General features: G+C 36.9%; 1 protein-coding gene across 1 annotated transcript in view; it reads right to left on the bottom strand.

Moving 5' to 3' along the window:
* The window catches only part of PARP4 (poly(ADP-ribose) polymerase family member 4), a 117,476-nt gene that overhangs the window by 36,833 nt on the left and 60,253 nt on the right, over nt 1–20,390 (bottom strand). The window contains 9 exon segments of the mRNA XM_036743997.1: nt 407–594; nt 1,630–1,697; nt 3,747–3,942; nt 5,893–6,030; nt 6,516–6,594; nt 7,211–7,257; nt 7,963–8,127; nt 11,052–11,138; nt 11,386–11,517. Of these exon segments, the coding sequence (XP_036599892.1) occupies nt 407–594; nt 1,630–1,697; nt 3,747–3,942; nt 5,893–6,030; nt 6,516–6,594; nt 7,211–7,257; nt 7,963–8,127; nt 11,052–11,138; nt 11,386–11,517 (1,100 nt within the window).

The following is a 20,390-nucleotide window of genomic DNA, read 5'->3' as shown; positions in this document are numbered from 1 at the left end:
ACCAGAAGTAGGGATGGGGAATGAAATGATAGTTACCTACTCCCAAATAATGCCTGTGCCTAACCCAAATACCAGGAAAAACACACATTCTCCTTCTCTCAGCTTCTGTAACTCTTCTCTCTCCCAGTTCTTCTTCAGCCTGTCTGACTCCTTCCTGGTCTTTTTGGCTGATCTGCCATCCATTCTATGCCTCCTAATCAAAGAACTGTCTTTGATCCTCTTCTTTCTATAGTTGTTCCTTTGGGTATTTCCTCAGCTCTCACTTGTTCCTTTACCTTGAGGAAGTCACCTTTGTAATCCATCTATTCTGTTCTAATTCCCTAAATTCCATTCCTGTGTTGCCAACTGCCTTTTCACCACCCACCCCTGGATTTCCCATTTATGTAATGATTTTTCTCGCACTTACCCAATGCCACATGTAAATAAGCGGGTATGTCTGACATTTCTTCTCACAATCTGCAATGTCAGGCTCTCATTCTGGATGTGCCCGTCAGATAGAAGAAGTATGTTTCGCATCCCTTGAGAAGGGTAAAGTAAGTTTAAAAAGCGCAGGGTTTTCCAGAAGTCAGTATTTCCCATGGTAGGTGTAGCAGACTGGAAAAAAAATAAAAAGAGAGCAGGTTTTATTCACACGTTGTAAGCTTGCTATTATGTATTCTTTTGAGGATACTTGCTTCTTCAGAGAGGGGCCCTCTTATTTTTTCAATACATACTTTTAAAAAATTACATATTTGCTACTACGCCTGGGAAGAATAGTAGACTAACATTTTCACTTCTGCACTGTGAACTTATAAAAAAGAGAATTCTCACATTTCCTTTTAGATAACTAGAAAATACAAGCATTCTGTTTAAGTGCCTAAATTAAGTGAGAATATATCCTTTTGTTGCTGCTCGTTTTTAATAGGTCATTATACACTTAACTTTGAATGTCCACAAAGCCAATTAAACTTATATTTGCCACTAATTCAACTTTTTAATAAAATATACCAATGTAAATTTACCTTTCCCCCCAACTTATAAATTGTCCCATCAATACCCTCTACAGATAGTACTTTTTAAAGACAAAATGAAAGAACTTCTATCAAATACTATTTTTACTTGCATTATGGTTGCTCTTAATTAGTGGCTGCAATCTTATTTTAGAGTGAGAAAATAGGAAAAAAGAAATTTCTCCTGAATAAAAGTAACAAGAGCTCTTTGTGGCTGCTGGTCTCAAATTGCACAATATACATAAGACTCTTTACCAACGAATTGTTCAGGCCCCTTGTTTAATTGGTTTACCTCCCCATCTGTGACTGGCTCTCTGTAAAAATTATCTCTTGCCTTAAGTTGCCTCTCTACCAAAGATTACCAAAGTCAGCCTTCCTGCTTACCTATCTGTGACTCTATCACCTTTTCCTCCTTCCTACCTTTTTATATGATGGTCACTGTTGCATACTGGTTGCAATGCTTTTTCCAGATTGGGAAAATCAGCATCAAAAGTACAAAAGCTACATAAGTAAATGGGATAGTAGCAGGCAATATAACAAAAACAATGATGTATACCCAGGGCCTCAGAGGCAGAAAGTGCTAAATCCTAGGAATGTCATTGCAAAGACTCAGGAGATTAAGAAAGAGTGTTTTACTCACCATAATGAACTCTGTCAGTTTAGGATTGCTTGTGGAGTACTTAGGATATGAAAATAATTCAGTATAACCTGTATAATGATATTTGTTTGAAACTTCTGTTAAATATTTATTCCAGTAACTTCTAGCACAGTACCATTATGGTTCTATTTCTGTCATTTAAAAATGTCTTACATATTTGTTTATATACATTTATTTAGTTGGGCCTCACTTTAAGGAAATTGTTTACATAAAAATCTTAATTTGTAATTGCGATGGGGGCTGACCTATGAGGGGCCCCTAGGTGCATGCACTGGGGACTAATGGATGTTTGATGAACCCATTTCTAGAAGTTCATGATGATGTAGAACAAAGGTGTGTAGCTCTTCACTAAGCACTGTGATTGTTTCCTGCCCACTTACTGCATAGTGATGAAGAACCTTTTGATTTGGGGCTGAGCGGGAACTGAGAGTTCATACAAAAGGCCCTAACACAAAAAAATAATTTTTCCTTCCCACTGGTGGCCTTGAGACATAAGGAGGTCTCTGATGTCTGGAGAGCCACTGGTGGGGGGTGTGCTTTTTCCCCCTCCTCTTACCAGGCTAGCTGGGGAGTGTAAAGCCTTTAAAGTAAGTCTGTATTTGGGATGGGGCTACTTCCTGTTTATATTTTCTATCCATTGGTACAGGACTTTTTGAGATATCACCAGTACTGTGCCTTCCTCACCACAAATGCTGAGAGCACCCTTCAGAAAAAAAGAAAGGATCCAGAGGCTCTGAAGCTTCATCCTTGTGAGTTACCTTGGCCATGTATATTCCCTAGATGTGTGCCTCACTGTGATTGTGTTTTAGATTCATGCACACTCTTTTCCCCTTCTCCCCAGACTCTGGATATATTCGTGGGAGAATGTGCCCCTGGTGTTAGGGGAAATGCTTTGAAATTACTGTCCTCATATCATTTGACTAAAGAACTGAGTTTGCCGGCTGATTGTTAAGGGCGATCCCACCAGTGGAGGCACTTATGAGGCAGTGTTAGGAAGCTATCTGCCCACAGGGTTCCTTCTACTATCCTAAAGTACTAGCATCCAACCCCATGAAGTTCCAACCTGCAAGCACCAGTGTAAGTCAGGCAAGTGAGAATTGACAAGCATTAAAAAAAATAAAGATAAATTAGGGGGTGGCAAAAGGATTCACCCTAGGAATCCTTTCAATAAACAATTTTGCCAACACATTTTCACCAGAAAACCACTAATTAAGAACTCAATTATTATGTAAAAGAAGGTGTGTCTATATCTCAAATAGCCCTTTATGTTTCTATAAAAGTTGTAGGACTATGCTTCCCCCTCTGGTCCTCCCCAGTGTTCATATTACTTGGCCAACACTAAGGCATAGGAGAAACTATAAGGACTCTGCCTTTTTCAGAATGGCATGGGCACATGGATTGATGGAGCACAGAGTTCCACTCTGTCCTATTCTGTGTGTCTTGCCTCCTCTTTAGAATCAGTGCCTGATCCTCTTTCTCTTATGACTATTTCACTGTCCCTACCTGGTGAAGAAGATCTGATTACATATTTTGTAATAGCATATGTTCCTCAAACAGAACTACAACCTCACAGTGTCCAGAGGTTCTTAACTTTTTTTATGTCATGCACCTTTCTGGCAGTCTGGAGAGAACTGTAGAGTCCTTCTTTGAACAATGTTTTTAAATAATGGAAGGAAACACTAAATTTAAGTTAGAGGTTAGTGAAAATAAAAATATGATTTTTCTTTTTCCTGTCTAAGTTCACAGACCCTCAAATTTGTCCATGAACCCCAGGTTAAAAATCCCTGTGGCAGACTCAGAGAATGCCAGAGTTGGAAGAGATCACAGTGGTTATCTAGTTCATTCTGTACCTGGAAAGGAGTTTCCTCTATAACATCCTCCACATATGGTTACCCTGCTTCTAGTTCAGATCTCTGATAACAAGGAGCCCATAACTGCCTCTTGAGGTAGCACACTTTCTGATGACTCTAATACTTGGGCAATTTCCCCTTGTGATTTTCTTGTCAAGATGATGCACATCCTTTCTTTTTACTCTTTTACCTTTTCAGTTTAATTTTAGAAAATCATACTGTCAAAGCCTAACATAACAGAAAACTTACTTGTGCCAAACTTGATAATGTTTACTTTTTGGCTCTCATGAACGAGAGAAAGAGCGTGTAAGGCGATCTGCTTTGCTTGCAGTAACTCCGAACCCTCCATAGAATTGGAACAATCCAGACAAATAATAACTTCACTGGTCTGGGCCTTTTCAGGTAGTGCTGTACTGAAATCTGGATGGAACACAAGCATGCAGGCCTAGAAGGAGGAGGGAGACAATGGCTGAAATGTAGCAAATACATCTTACAACTTCAACTGGAAATGAAAAAGGCTTTGTCAGGAGAGAAATTATTTTACTGTTATACTAATAACCAATTATTAAATTGGTATCCAGGCTTTTCTCCTTTATTTTCTCATTTAAGGCACAGCTCCTGTAAAGTCATTCTCTGAAGGACCTGACTGATGGATGACATTGCCCTAGCCCTCAAGCAACATGCTCTTCAATCTTGGGCAGAACCTCACCCAACTAGGAGACCTAACTTCTGTTTAGCGTGTAAACAGAATCCACTCAGGGAGAGTTCTTAACCTGGGGGAAATGAGGTTCTGTTCTTGTATCCCTTCATTAGAGTTTAGGGGGACTTAGCTCATGAAGGAGAAAATCAACTAGAGTGGTCTGGATGGAGATGGATTCCCTCTGTCCAGATTGTTCTCAGCAGGAGGAGCTGAAGACTCCTAGCCTGCTGATTTTCACTTGTCAGGAGCATTCCCTTTTACAAAGGTATTTAAGGTATTTAGTGTCTTCATGGGTTTGCCTAGATCATCACTGACAGCTAGCCTAATTAATAAATTATTAATTATCCAGAAATTCTGTCTCCTGGGTTTTCATTCATTAAAATTATGACTTTCATTTGGTCTTCCATTTAAAAATGAAAATAATTTTTACTTTGCTACTTGAGGTATTGAGTCCATAAAATTTAATTTTAAAGGACTGACAACTCTAATTTTAAATTCCAAAATGAAGAAGGCAAAATTAAGCTGAGCAGCGTAAAAAGGAACAGAATTACACAATAAAATAGCAGAGCGGAGCGACCAAAACCAGGAGAACAATTTATTCAATAACAGCATGAGAAATTGATTATTTCTCATATTTAATAACTAATTATTGAATCAGGACAAAAGTTTTTCTCCCTTTTCTACTTCCTTATCCAGAAACCAACCAGTTTGGGAAATCTTAAAGATTTACCCAGGCCAAGATCTAAAAAGACAGTAAAGAACTTCTAAGTTTGAGCTAATGGGTGTACTCCTGCTCATTCTGTTCGCTCAGACAAGTCTGGGAAAATGTGGATACTCCCTTTGAATAAGGAAACTGATGTCAAGATTTGGGTGACACAGGTCACATGCCCCAAACACTCATTTTAATATAGCCCACCTTTCATTATAATATTCATTTTCTTGTTGACCTATCAGAGTTGATTTTTCACCTGGAGGTGCATCCCTCTTTCAAACGACTTTATAAATATCAAATGTTCAAGAGGTTCGGTCTCTTTTGGCTACCAAGGGAACAACGAACCTGGTTCTGTTGACTGCTTTCTAGATGTAGTCAATAAAACTGATTTTAATTTACCCAGAAACTTGGTCTCTCAGAACTTTTTAATCATTACAACAACACTGTAAAGAAAAAAGAACTTGAGAAAATTAAGAGTTCTGAGTAATGCAATAACCAACAATGGTTCCGGAGTCCTGATGAAGCATGGCACCTTCCTTCTGAAATGGAGGCAATGAACTTAAGGTACAGAAAAACACATACAATTTCTGGATATGACCAATTTGGGAATTTGTTTTCCTTAACTATGTATATTTGGTGGGGTTTCCCCCTAGTGTAGGAGAGGCGAGAAGAAGAAAATAGATTTTTAAGCCAAAAAAACTCCAATTAAAAACAAAGAAAAAATAATTGAGAGCATCGATGGATTGATGTTGATGTAGATGGATCGATGAATATAATGGAATATTACTGTACTGCAAGAAATGATGAAGAAGAATTCAGAGAAAAACTGGGAAGATTTGTATTTGATGGATCTGTAATAGTGCCAAGTGACAATAGATTCATATGAAATTGGAATAAATTTAGTCATTTTTTTCTTCCAAAACATTTTTTAAACAGTTGCATTGGTTAATCGTTTTTTTTTTTCCAAATAAAAAGGAATTTACCTCACTTTCCTTGTTTGGGTGCTTTTCAACCCACATTCTTGGGAGGTAAGCCTCTCCTATATGGATCTGCAGAGAGAAGCCTTTGCTGTCTAAGGAACTGTTATCCAAAGTGCTGATTACGGCTTTGCAGTCTGTTTTCTATACAACAAAAGGAAAAAAATTGATTTAATCGAATATTGTCCATTTTTTGCCAGTCATTATAGCACAACATCATTTTCAAAGCAGGGTTCAAAGGAGTGCTAAAAAAATAAATTCTAAAGTTAAGGGCTTCTGATCACTTGAAAGATGTGAGTTCTTAGGACAAGACTTTCATTTCAGCTACATTCAGGTATATTATGAAATTCAAAATTTGTATCTAACTACAAAACTAAATGAAAGTAGAAAATAACACTTCTATTTAAGTCATTAGGTAAGTAGACTATCCTCTACTATGCCTTTCCTTGAATTATCTAATCTGGTTCAAAATATACTTGATAGTCACATTTTTAAAACTCTTATAAATCTTACAATTTAAAAAAACTTAGAAATGAGCCTCACTGATGGCAACACTGATAACAGACATTTTTACAAATATGGAATGATTTTTAAATATAAATAATAACATTTTAAAAAGACTTACATACCTTTACTTTGAGTTTATGTGTATCACTTGTAATTAACTCAATTATATGTGGCATCTCAATTGATATATTTAAAGAGAATCTATCAAATATGAAGAAAAAAAGATTGCAATTTAATATACAGAGAGACATTACTTTCCTTCGCATATGCTATATTTTAATCAAAATAACCTACAAGAGATTCCTCAGATTTTATATGCTAGCTACTAGTGCTCCTCAAATTACCTTGTATTTATTTTGAATATACTTACATGTGCAGTTGTCTCCTTTATGGAATGTAAGCTCCTTAAGGAAGGGACTGTTTCAGTTTTATTTTGTATCACCTAAAGGCACAGTGCTTAGCACCTAATAGGTGTTTAATAAATGCTTGTGGACTGATCATACCCCCTATGAATTTGCACAGGCTATCTCCCAACCTCAGTTTACATACCCTTTTCATTACTCCCTCAGAAGCCTTATCAACTAAATTGCCACCTCCATTGCAGGATATTATCTGATTATCTCCATCTGAAAGCATTCTCTCTCCCTTGAAATTTTGCTAGAACACTTTGGAGCTCTTCTTTGCTCCTATCATACTCTGCCTTGTATTAAATACTTATGTGTATACATTGCAGTTCAAATGAAACTTAAAAATATGAAACTAATGTCCTCTAAATTCAGCCACTGAAATATTAAGGCTTTATATTTTAGGTACTTACTGTTGCTGGATTCCTACTTCCTTAATACGAACTTTCTCCACCGTATCCTGTCAAAAATAAAAAATATTATCATGGATTCATGAAGTTTCAGCTGGGATATAAAGAAAATTCTAGGTCACTGAATATACTCACATCAAGTAAACTGCTGGCAACATAAATAATGCTGCTAGTTTGCAACTTTGCACATCTGCAAACATTTCCATGGTTTGCAAATGACATGCATTTTCCCTTGTGTAATAAGAGTCAGTGTGAATGCAACTAATTATTGAGTAATATATTCAGAAAAGTTAATGAAATAACATCTAACGCTAACATTTATGGAGTGCTTACTATGTGCTAAGCACTTAACAATGATCTCCTTTGATCCTCAGGACAACTCTGGGAGGTAGGTGCTATTATTATCCCCATTTTATAGATGAAGAAACTGAGGTGAACAGGTAAAATGACCTGCCCAGGGTCGCACAGCTACTAAGTGTCTTAGGGGGAATTTGAACTCAGATCTCCCTGACTCCAGGCTGATGCTCTTTCTGCTGTGCCATTGGAGCTGCTTCTGATTGCTATTGCTATTCAAAAGAGGGTAACTGAAAATACTTTTTTTTCATTTTTCTTATTGATATGTATACTAAATTCTGTTATTTTTGGGAAACGAAATGGCATTATACCAATGGCATTAGATTCCTTTTGATAATTAATTTAAAAACTATAACTCCAAAGAAAATATCACTTAAAATGTAATGTTAAATAACACAAACCTGCAGATTTTCATTTAAAGCTTTGTCCTGTTGCCATGGTGCTACAGCAGCAGGCATGAAGAAGTTGGCACACCCATGATGAAAACTGAGCTCAGTGATATAGGTAATTTTGATTAGAACTTTGGCCTGTGGTGGTAAGTTTCCAATGCTTACAGTAAAGACATCCTGAAATGAAAACATTATTCACTTTACAAGCATAAGACCTATCTAGTCCAAGTTCACCATTTAATGTTCTACATTAATAACCAATTTAAATACAGACAATATACCTAGCTTCTAGAAAACTTTTCCCAGGAAAATGGGGATAATGTTTAAGCTTATTTTGAAGATTCATAATTTTGCTAAGGTTGGCACTCCTTCCACCAATTCAGACTTTGCCCTTTCTATGTCTTAGTAGATAAATTCTTGTAGCCAAAAAAAATTAATCACCTGCCAATGGAGTATTAAGCCTTTATGGATTTACATAGGCTAGTTCGTAGATAACATACAGATTATCCATCCCTAGTTCCCTACATGAAGTCTTTCCATCTTGGTAGGACTTGACAAAATTTCTAGTCTACCAAATGTCTGTATTAATCCTTATGGTTTTTTTAAAGTAGATCAAGACCTTGCTTTGACTCTTGGTAAACCCACTTACTGCATCTTTTTTTTTAACGGAGAAAAGGAAATATTAATCCAAATAGGACAGCTTGGTCAACATCTGAGAAATGTCTTCCTCCTTCCCCCATACCTGTTAATTCTTCAGAGGTCCCATACAAACTTCAAATAGATGACAGACCTACTGCTACACCCTACTTCTTGACTCAAAGGACTGCCTTCTGGGAGAGACTGACAATCTCACATTTAAAAATATATTTCCCCAGGCTTTCAGGTTAAAATTTAACACCACAGAATAATAAGTCTAGTACCAAAGATATCTCAAGAAGGCTATTAAAATAGTGCTGCTTCCTCATATATAAAATTATTTTTTCCTTATGTTAAGGCATTTGAAAGTTAAAGATCTTTTGATATCACTTGTCCCTCATCTAATTAGCTCAATTCAAAAGACCAAAAAATGATGGGGTTAGACAACATGATCTCAAAGCTTCCTTTGAACTTTACAATTAGAATATCATACTTAGAGAAGGGTTTGAAAACAATCCCTCCACGAATCTAATTTTATTTACCTATTTATTCATTTTTAAGAGTCCTGAATCTCTGAAGCAAGGTTTATTGACTACTTCACGGTGAGGAAACTCCTATTTGTATTTGAGTTGGACTAAATGGTGTCAGAGATTGTTTCTAATTCTTGAGATTCTTTTATTTTCTTTAAGGCTATTCAGGATGAGGAACAATGAAATAAAATTAATTACTTGTTACCATAATACATTTTACACTGGTAGGTCTCTGAACAATTTGATCTCTTATGAAGGAATTTATTTAAAATCACTCTCATATTCCTTAGTACTCCACAATTCCCTTTCTTTATCAAGGCAGCAAAAAAGTCAGCTGGTATCAGGATCATTCTCAACAAGGTCTTCAGGATGGAAGCCACCATATCTCTGCTGAGTTAGCCCACTCTCTAATGGCCAAAGTTACAAATTTACAGTCATAATAAAGACTCATTGTAATTCCAGTGACATATGACAAGCCCAACACAAAGAGGGGAAAATTGTACTGTCTTCAATCAATTCAAAGTACTCTGTCCTAAGGACAAACAGCAGTTCTTTTGGGTAGTCTTCAGATATATCAAAATAACATTCACCATTAGGGCCTAGGTCTTAATAATGATTCTCTGCTACAGAGAATCTTGCCTAATATTCTTTACACCTGAAGTTTCCAATCAACCAACTGGACAATCTTGTTCTATCTGTGAAGCCTGATGTAAACGTATTCCTGCTACCCAGTAACACTAATCTTCCTGTCTCTTTGGGCAAAATTTACCTCCCCCAAATCATATTGCAGTTGAAGATGCTGCTCCTCAAGTCAAAATTCATTGAGTTTTATTCTTCATAGCCATAGACTATAATTATTTTGTGCTTCCAGTTACCTTGTCCTTTGAGTCCTCTTCTTTAAAAAGTATGGATGAAATTTCACCCAGAAATTTCACCCCCTACAAAGAAATGGACTTGTTGCCTGTTGAGGTAGGTCCATTACATACTGTCAATATTAGTTGATTCACATAATCTCAATTTCCAAAGGGAAAGTGGGTTTGCATATTTTAACTCTGCAAGTGTTTTGATCACATCTCAGAATGATTAAACACCCAAGAATGGGGCAGTTTGGGAAAACAAATTTAAAGATTCTGATCTAACAATCTTGTCTGGCTTTATCATTATCCATTTACTAGAGACTTTTGGTCCAGACCAATGACTTCATGGACAATTGCGAGAATTCCATAGTGGGCAAACTCCCTTAATATATGTGAATAGGAACCTCATCTGTCAACTATTGTCTTCATGGCTCACCTGAGGGCACTGAGAGGTGAATTCCCTTTTCCATGGGCATATGGAGGTAGTCTGTGTCAGAAACAGCCCCTGAACCCAGGTCTCTTGACTACAAGGCCAGACCCCTTTCCCCTATTCACCATCTTTCAGAAACTTGACTATTAGAAAATTGCTTCCTCTCATCTATCCATCTTACTACAAAGTAACATCAGTAGACATAAGGGTGGTGTAGTAATCACTCTGATTTCAATCAACATTAGAACCTTAGTCATTAAGTTACATGGTCTATATAACAAAAATATATTTCTCTTATTTCATAGTTTAGCTTTTCAATACCAATTTGATACCACCTTATAATTCTGATCACATCTTTGTGAAAGTTTGATGGGATTATATCCAAAATAATATTAAATCACATAACATAGGAAGGAATTCACTGTTTTCAGAGACTACATATTGCAACTAGCAGAGCTGCAGGTGACATGCTGAAAGACACAGGACATGCTGAATTCTTAGGCAAAGTTTCTCTCTGATAATAGAAAAGAATTTTTTGTTCGAAATATTTTTAATTTTTACTTTATAGGTGTTATATATTTGAAAGGATTTAAATTTTTTCTGTTTCTGATTAACATGGAAAACAAACAAATTAATAGTATGCCATACAGGGCTATCCTGATCCATTAAGTAAGCTCCATGGCCTTGACTGATGGCCTTCCTGTACTTCTGATGAGCTTCTTCCTTTTCCTTGACCTGGAAAAGAGTATTTTGAAATGTTATGACATATATGGTGACTTCATTATTTCATGCAGTACAGCTAATTATTCAAACCCAAATCCTAGACATGTTCATTTCAGAAGTGAAAAAATCTGAAATGAATATAAACTTGAAAAGTAGCTAATATGTGTAAAATCACAGAAACCCATTACACCAGATAAATAAAAAAGGTGAATCTGTAGAGAAAGCAGAACAAGTGAGAGTATAATTCACTATTCTTTACCTCTCCTATTATATGTTTGCCATTGATAAAAGCTTCAAATCCACACACAGCTGCTTTGTCATCCAAAGGAAAGACATATTTTGTTTCAATAGGCAGATGACTCTTATTGGTATATGTTTGAAAAACAATGATCTGGAAATAGAACAAGATCCACTTTGTTAATGAAATGCTTTCAAGTAATATTTTTGCAAAAAGTGGTCAACACAAATTGTACAACTTTGAGTTTAAACTGTACAGGTGTTAGTTCTGATATGTGCCTTAGTTTTCTCATAGGCCCTACAGACTGAGGGCTGAGACAGCTGTAACACAGAGCCTGAATCACACATAAAAATGCAGTCTGCTTTAACTTTAAGCAGTTGGTGCTTACCTGACAGAGTATCCCCATAAAGCTAATACAATGATAATAGCAATTTTGATAAGAAGTTTACAATTTATTTTTTAAAATGCACGACAATGGGGAAAAGTATTATATATAAACAAGAAGATCCTTAAAATGAGTTGAACTATGAGTAAATGTAAAACCAACAAAGATCTAGAAAACATGACAGAGAAGTGGCAGACTTAAAACTAGGACAGAATATTGTTTGCATTGTCAAATATAGTTACTGAATCAAATGTGTCTGCTTAATGTTTTGTTTCATTTTTGAGTCTGGGTCCCTATGTCTTGCCCAGGTTGCAAGTGCAGTGGCCTCTCATCAGCCTGACCCCACTGCTGATCAACAGCAAAGCTTCACCCTGTTCTCCTTCTGACTTGAATCAGTTCTACCCTGTTATGGCAGGTTGGTGCTCTCCCTATCACCCCCATATTGGTGTTGGACTTTGTACAGAATATGACTGACTTTAACTCTATTGCAGCTAAGAACTCCTGAACTCAAGGGATTCACTGGCCTCAGGATCCCCAGTAGCAGGTATATAGGTGTGTGCCACCATGTTCAGTTTAATTGATTGTCTTTGTCACAAGGTGGAATTATATATAGAGGAGGGTGGGGGGGGGGTTAGAAATGACAGTGAAGACTAAAGACATTAACAATTTTTTTTTAAAAGAAAAAGGATTGTAAAGGAAAGCCAGGATTCTAGGCCCAGCTCCGCCACTTGCTTGAACTGGTCAAGTCAATTAACATATCTGAGGATCAGTTTCCTTATCAATTAAAAAAAAAATAGGGTTAGTCTAAATGAGCTTTAAGGATCCATCTAGCTTGAAATCCTATCATCCTATACATACTTTATATACATTTTATACTTTATATATCATATCTATATCCTAAATCCTACATATATTTTCATCAAAATTTGAAGGACCTACCTACTACTAATGAACCTATAATTGCTACCTATTTCTTAAGGCAGGTTTTAAGCTTTAAGTCATAGAAATATATATACTTTTAAAAGCAAGGCAACTCCAAGCATTAAAATTGTAATTACCTAAGTGTCCATATATTGTGTACATGCATTGAATATATGACAAATCATAAGGAGGAAAGTTTTATACTGTTGTGCAGTAAACTATCTCTGTTAAGGGGAGGTAAAGCATTAAAATATAATTATTAGTCATAACAAAAAAGGATAACAGAAGTGAGCTTTTATAACAAGAGAGGAATTATAATAAAATTCATATTTCTTATTAATATTGCTCATACTAGTTACTGTAGAAATAAACTATATACACATATGTATGTGTATACACACACACACACACACACACACACATATATATATATATATATTTTTTTTTTTTACTGGATCTGTGATTTCACTGGGGCCACTCCAAAAACAAATAATAATACTAACTTGAAATTTCTTAAAAATCAGTAATTTTATAAAAATACCTGAAGCCTAGCTCTATTGTGCAGTATAGTAAAATAGCCCCGATTAAACTGTAGAACAACTTTTACTGGATCTGTGATTTCACTTGGGGACCCCCCAAAACAAATAATAACACTATCAAATACAAATCATAATACTAACTTGATTTTTTAGAAAATCAGCAATTTCATAAAAATACCTGAATACTCTATCATGTAGTATAGTAAAATGCCCTCATTGAACTTTACAAGGTAGAATTATAAGGTTCCTCAGAACATAGTTTGACAAACTCTGGCCTAAAGCATCAAGGACCAAGATCCATCAGGAGATGATATGAGCATATCTAGCTAGCATTAATGGGTTCAAGTTATCAGGTCTGAATAAACTGCATTAAGAGTACTGAAAGAACAGGGGGATATCATGGCTGAGCTCCCCATCCTTGATCCTTGAAAACTTATGAGGGTCAAAGAATATGAAAAGGAATTTTTCCCCCTCCCTTTCGTCTTTTTTAATAGTATTTTATTTTTTCTAATTACATGTAAAGGCAATTTTAACATTCATCTAAAATTTTTGAATTCCAAATTTTCTCCCTTCCTCTCTCACTTTCTCTCTCCCTAAGATGGTAAGCAATTTGATATGTTATATACATATATATGTATATATATGCAATCATGTAAAATATATTTCCATATTAGTCATGTGATGAAAGAAAAAACAGACCAAAAAGAAAAAACCCACAAAAAATAAAGAAAGTGAAAACAGTATGTTATGATCTGCATTCAGACTCCACCAGTTCTTTCTCTGGATGTGAATAGCAATTTTTTTCATGAGACCTTTGGAATTGTTTTAGATCACTGTATTGCTGGGAATAGTTAAGTCATTCATAGTTGATCATTGTACAATGTTGCTGTTACAATGCCCTCCTGGTGGCGCTCACTTCACTTTGCATCAGTTCATGTAAGTCTTTCCAGGTTTTTCTGAAATATCCTGTTAGATATTTTTTATAGCACAATAGTATTCCATTACATTCATGTACTACAACTTGTTCAGCCATTCCCCTGTTGATGGGCATCTCCTCAATTTCTAATTCTTTGCCATCACAAAAAGAGCTGCTATAAATATTTTTCTTAAAAATGGATCCATTTCTCTCTTTTTAAAAATCTCTTTGGGGATACATATCTAGTAGTGGTATTGCTGGATCAAGGGGTATGTACAGTTTGATTGACCTTTGGGCATAATTGCAAATTACTCTCTGGAATGATTGGATCAGCTTACAACTCCACCAACAGCGCATTACTGTCCCAATTTTCCCATATCCCCTCCAACATTTATCATTTTCTTTTTCTGTCATATAGCCAATCTGATATGTGTGAGGTGGTACCTCAGAGTTGTTTTAATTTACATTTCTCTAATCGATAGTGATTTAGAGAATTTTTCATATGACTATAACTTTGATTTTTTCATCTGAAAACTGCCTGTTCATATTCTTTGAGAAAAGGAAGTCTTAAAAAGAAGAAATATAAACTATCAACAACCATATTAAAGCATGCTCCAAATCTCTAACAACAGGAAAACTGCACATTAAAACAACTCCGAAAGTTCTCTACTTAATAGCCATCTGATGGGCAAAGGCAACAAGAAACAAGAATGGCAAATACTGGAGAAGCTGGGGGAAGACAGCCATGCTAATGCACTGCAGGAGGAATCTGTCCAAGCATTCTGGAAAAGCACTTGGAATTTTATTTTTAAAAAATGTCACTAAACTATATGTCCTCTGACTCAGTGATGCTAATTGTTGTTGTGTAGTTGTTTTTAGCCACATCTGACTCTTCATGGCCCCTTTTGGATTTTTCTTGGCAAAGATACTGAAGTGTTTTGCCCATTTCTTCTCTAGCTCATTTTACAGATCAAACTGAGGCAAACAGTGTTAAGTGACTTGCCCAGGGTGACATAACTAGTAAGTGTCTGAGGCCAGATTTGAACTCAGGTCTTCCAGATTCCTGGTCTAGCGTTCTATCCACTATGCCACCTAGTTGTCCTGATGCCACTAATACGCATATGTAAAACAAAGAAATTAAATATGGGGTGAAAGAGCCACAGGCATAAAAATATTTATAGAAGAATTTTCTGTAGTAGCAAAGAAATGGAAGGAAAGCAAGGACTGTCTTTTGCCTTTCTCTGTATCTCTAGCACTTAGCACAGTGTCTGGCATATAGTAGGTGCTTAATAATATTTATTGACTGACTGACTGGAAGTATATGCCCATTGATTTGGAAACTGAAGAACAAATTGTGGCATATGAATGTAATAGAATATAATTGTGCTATACACTATGACAACAACTATTAACAATTTAGAGAAACTTGGGAATACTTGTATGAATTGATACAAAGTGAAGTAAAACCAGAGCTAGAAGAACAATTTACCCAATGACCACAATTAGGTTGAGTAAAACAATATTGAAGACTTCAGGGCTTTGATCACTGCAGTGACCTTTCAGTACTCCAGAGGACTGACTGTAAAATACATCTTCTACCTTTTGGCAGGGAAGTGATCAACTATAGGTCTGGAAAGGAGATACACATTTCAAGACTTGGCCAATATGTTGATTTGTTTTGCTTGGCCACACTTATCTGTTACAAGGAAGGGTTTATTTAGCAAATGAAGGAGTCATTGGGGCATGACAGGGATAGCCAGAAAAAAAAAGAAAGGGACATTAACAAAAGGGTTTTTTTTTTTTGAGGCAATCAGGGTAAAAGCCTTTTTTAAGAAAAGGAAGACTCATGGAGAAATAGGAAAAAAACACATTTCAGCTATAACTTATGAGGAAAGGCATCACAGGACTCTCTAGAGATAGGAAAACACGACCTTGATTTTCAAAAAGATAAAGCATCTGGAGGGCTCCAAACAATGACAAACTGTTTCACTATCTAGTTCATAGTTAGCCCTACTGAGAATAGCCACAGTTAGCCCTACTTTCAGTAAGTCTACTTCTGGAGCACTCATGGTTGTTTTTCCTGATATTTACCGCACTGACACAAAAAGTACTTACCCTTGACCTGTACTTGATGGATCTGTTTTGCCAACCAACCGCTAACTACTGGGTTTAATGCAATTTTCCTACTTTGTATATTTCTTATTCATGTGTATTCAGGCTACTGTATCCTTGATTGTAAGCTCAAAAGGTCAGGAGCTAAAGCTGTGTGGTCCTCTTAATTTCCCACTAGGTGTTTCTTTTTTATAATGGTAGAAAAACATACTTTTGCTAGGACAGAAATTGTGTCAACAACCAATGGCTACTTGAAAAGGAGTTTGGCATCTCAGTTCTTTTCATTTCAGAAAAAGACTTACAACCTTGGCAGAAGCCATGAAATTAACAAGACACAAATACTGATCTCATTCCAAGAAGAAATATCTCTAGCTCAGAGTAAAAATGCACAGGGAAAGCACAAGTCACATTACTGTAGAGCTTCTGTTTGTAGGTCAAGGGCAGTCTATGGGCTGGAAGCCCAGCCATAAATTCAACTAAAAGGTTTTTTGTTTTGTTTTAAAGCATGAGCAATTTTCTCTACTGAAGTCCCTTTTCCAATACCTCATTATGACATGGAGGTGACCCTGGGCTTTTGTAGGCAATAAGAGCAGAGCATAAATACTGGCAGGTCCTTCCATGCTGGAAAAACTTTGAGTCTAGCAATGGTAGATGTTTGACATCTGAGGTCAAGTCTACGTAAGTTTAGAAAGACACATTACGAGGTTGGTCACCGGGTGATGAATTTTTCAGCATGGCAACTCTCAAAAGATCACCTATTTGCTTATAGAGGGGCTGTAATCTGTATCAATAGTGGGAGTACCTATAACAAAAACACAGTTGGCAGAACCCACAAAATAGCAGAGGGAAGCAGGGATCCAGCCCAGGACAGCCTGGATAGTTGATGGATGAGGTCTATCACACCTGGAGCGGAGGGGAGCAGAGCTCATCGTGGGAGGCAGCAGGACCAACCAGACCAGGAGCCGGGCAGGACAGGCCCTAGCACCCTGAATCAGTGAGTTGTGGCAGTTACCAGACCTCTCAACCCACAAACACCAAAGACAACAGAGAAGGTTAGTGGAAAAAGCTGCGGGGGACAGAGTTCGCTGTTCGGCCACTGCCCCAGAGGCAGCGGGGGAGGTGCAGCTACAGAACTACAGCTGCAGTTACTTCCGGCCCCAGGCCCACGTGGTGGGAGGAATTAAGTGGCAGATCAGAGCAGGAGTGCAGAGCCTGCTGAAGATTTTCGTCAGGTCCGGGTTGGTGGTTCTTGAGGAAGGAGGAGTGCTGGGGTGGCAGAGCTGGCTGTATAGAAATAGCTCTGAAATCAATGGCGCATCCCCTCAAGCTTGGTACAAAGTACTCTTTGCTCTACAAGCAGTCATACCCCAACGAAAAACTCAAGGGTCAAGTAAGTTGGCTGGGAACATGGCCAGGCAGCGAAAACACACCCAGATTCAGTCAAAGACTTTGGAATCCTTCTTTGGTGAAAAAGAAGACCAAAACATACAGCCAAAAGAAGTCAACAAAGTGCAAGAGCCTACGACAAAAGCCTCCAAGAAAAACATGAACTGGTCTCAGGCCATGGAAGAGCTCAAAAAGGAGTTGGAAAAGCAAGTTAGGGAGGTAGAGGAAAAATTGGGATGAGAAATGAGAATGATGCAAGAAAACCATGAAAAACAAGTCAATGACTTGCTAAAGGAGACCCAAAAAATACTGAAAAAAAATTGAAGAAAACAACACTTTAAAAAATAGATTAACTCAAATGGCAAAACAGCTCCAAAAAGCCAATGAGGAGAAGAATGCCTTGAAAGGCAGAATCAGCCAAATGGAAAAGGAGGTCCAAAAGACCACTGAAGAAAATACTACCTTAAAAATGAGATTGGAGCAAGTAGAAGCTAGTGACTTTATGAGAAACCAAGATATTATAAAACAGAACCAAGGGAATGAGAAAGTGGAAGACAGTGTGAAATATCTCATTGGAAAAACCACTGACATGGAGAATAGATCCAGGAGAGATAATTTTAAAATTATTGGACTACCTGAAAGCCATGATCAAAAAAAGAGCCTAGATATCATCTTTCAAGAAATTATCAAGGAGAACTGCCCTGATATTCTAGAGCTAGAGGGTAAATAGAAATTGAAAGAATCTATAGATCGCCTCCTCAAATAGATCCCAAAAAGAAAACTCCTAGGAACATTGTTGCCTAATTCCAGAGCTCCCAGGTCAAGGAGAAAATGCTGCAAGCAGCCAGAAAGAAACAATTTGAATACTGCGGAAAAACAATCAGGATAACACAGGATCTGGCAGCTTCCACATTAAGGGACCGAAGGGCTTGGAATATGATATTCCGGAGGTCAATGGAGCTAGGATTAAAGCCAAGAATCACCTACCCAGCAAAACTGAGTATCATGCTCCAAGGCAAAATATGGATTTTCAATAAAATAGAGGACTTTCAAGCTTTCTCAGTGAAAAGACCAGAGCTGAATAGAAAATTTGACTTTCAAACACAACAATCAAGAGAAGCATGAAAAGGTAAACAAGAAAGAGAAATCATAAGGGACTTACTAAAGTTGAACTGTTTTGTTTACATTCCTACATAGAAAGATGATGTGTATGATTCATGAGACCTCAATATCATAGTAGCTGAAAGGAATATGCATATATATATGTATATATATATGTGTGTGTGTGTGTGTGTAAACATATATATACATATGTGTGTATCTATGTAGGTATATATACATATATATGTATATATATATACACACACACACAAAGGGCATAGGGTGAGTTGAATATGAAGGGATGATATCTAAAAAAATAAAATCAATTTAAGAGATAGGAGAGGAATATATTGAGAAAGGGAGAAAGGGAGAGATAGAATGGGGTAAATTATCTGGCATAAAAGTGGCAAGAAAAAGTGGTTCTATAGGAAGGGAAGAGGGGGCAGGTGAGGGGGAATGAATAAATCTTGCTCTCATCGGATATGACCTGAGGAGGGAATACCATACATACTCAATTGGGTATCTTACCCCACAGGAAAGAAGGAGGAAGAAGATAAAAAAGAGGGGACGATAGAAGGGAGGGCAGACAGGGGGAGGAGGTAATAAAAAATAAACATTTTCGAAAAGGGACAGGGTCAAGGGAGAAAATTCAATAAAGGGGGATAGGTTAGGAAGGAGCAAAATATAGTTAATCTTTCACAACATGAATATTGTGGAAGGATTTTACAGAATGATACGCATGTGGCCTATGTTGAATTGCTTGCCTTCTTAGGGAGGGTGGGTGGGGAGGGAAGAGGGGAGAAAATTTGGAACTCAAAGTTTTAAAAACAGACGTTTAAAAACAACAACAACAACAAAAAAGCTTTTTCATGCAACTAGGAAATAAGATACACAGGCAATAGGGCACAGAAATTTATCTTGCCCTACAAGAGAAGAAGGGAAAGGGGGATGGGAGGGGAGTGGGGTGACAGATGGGAGGGCTGGCTGGGGAATGGGGCAACCAGAATATACGCCATCTTGCAGTGGGGGGAGGGTAGAAATGGGGAAAAAATTTGTAATTCAAACTTCTGTGAAAATCAATGCTGAAAACTAAATATATTAAATAAATTTTAAAAAAACTGCAAAATAAATCAATGATAAATAAAAAAATAAAAACAAATAAACAAGGAAAAAAAAAAGAAAATACTACAATAAAAAAACCCAAAAAACAAAAAACAAAAACACAGTCACCTGAAATATTGAAATTGAATGATTTAGGGGCAAATTTCCCCATAGCAGAAGTCTCATCAGATTACAAGATAATATGAAATGTAAGTAATTACATCTCTCATGATGACTGGTCATCAACCAGATAATGTTAAATGGTGTGAATGTCATGACCTGTTAGTTTGTTGCTTCTTGACTACACAAAACAGTCCCCCCTCCCCACCCTCCCTCCACATACTTTGAACATGTGTTAGAATGTAACAGTTTAAGTAGACAGAATATACTTAAGTTTTGGAAAAGCACTCAAAAAGTATCTCACACCACCCTTATGGATCATATGGAAAAATGAGGGCTGGATGATGGTACTGTTAGATGCAGAAAGGGCTCAGTAATTGAACTAAAAGCCTAGTCATTAATGGATTGATGTCAACCTGGAGGGAGGTCTCTAGGATATGCATGA

This window comes from Trichosurus vulpecula, chromosome 2, assembly GCF_011100635.1.
Source record: "Trichosurus vulpecula isolate mTriVul1 chromosome 2, mTriVul1.pri, whole genome shotgun sequence".
Classification (NCBI taxonomy): Eukaryota; Metazoa; Chordata; class Mammalia; order Diprotodontia; family Phalangeridae; genus Trichosurus; species Trichosurus vulpecula.
This window is presented reverse-complemented; position numbering and strand designations above follow the sequence as displayed.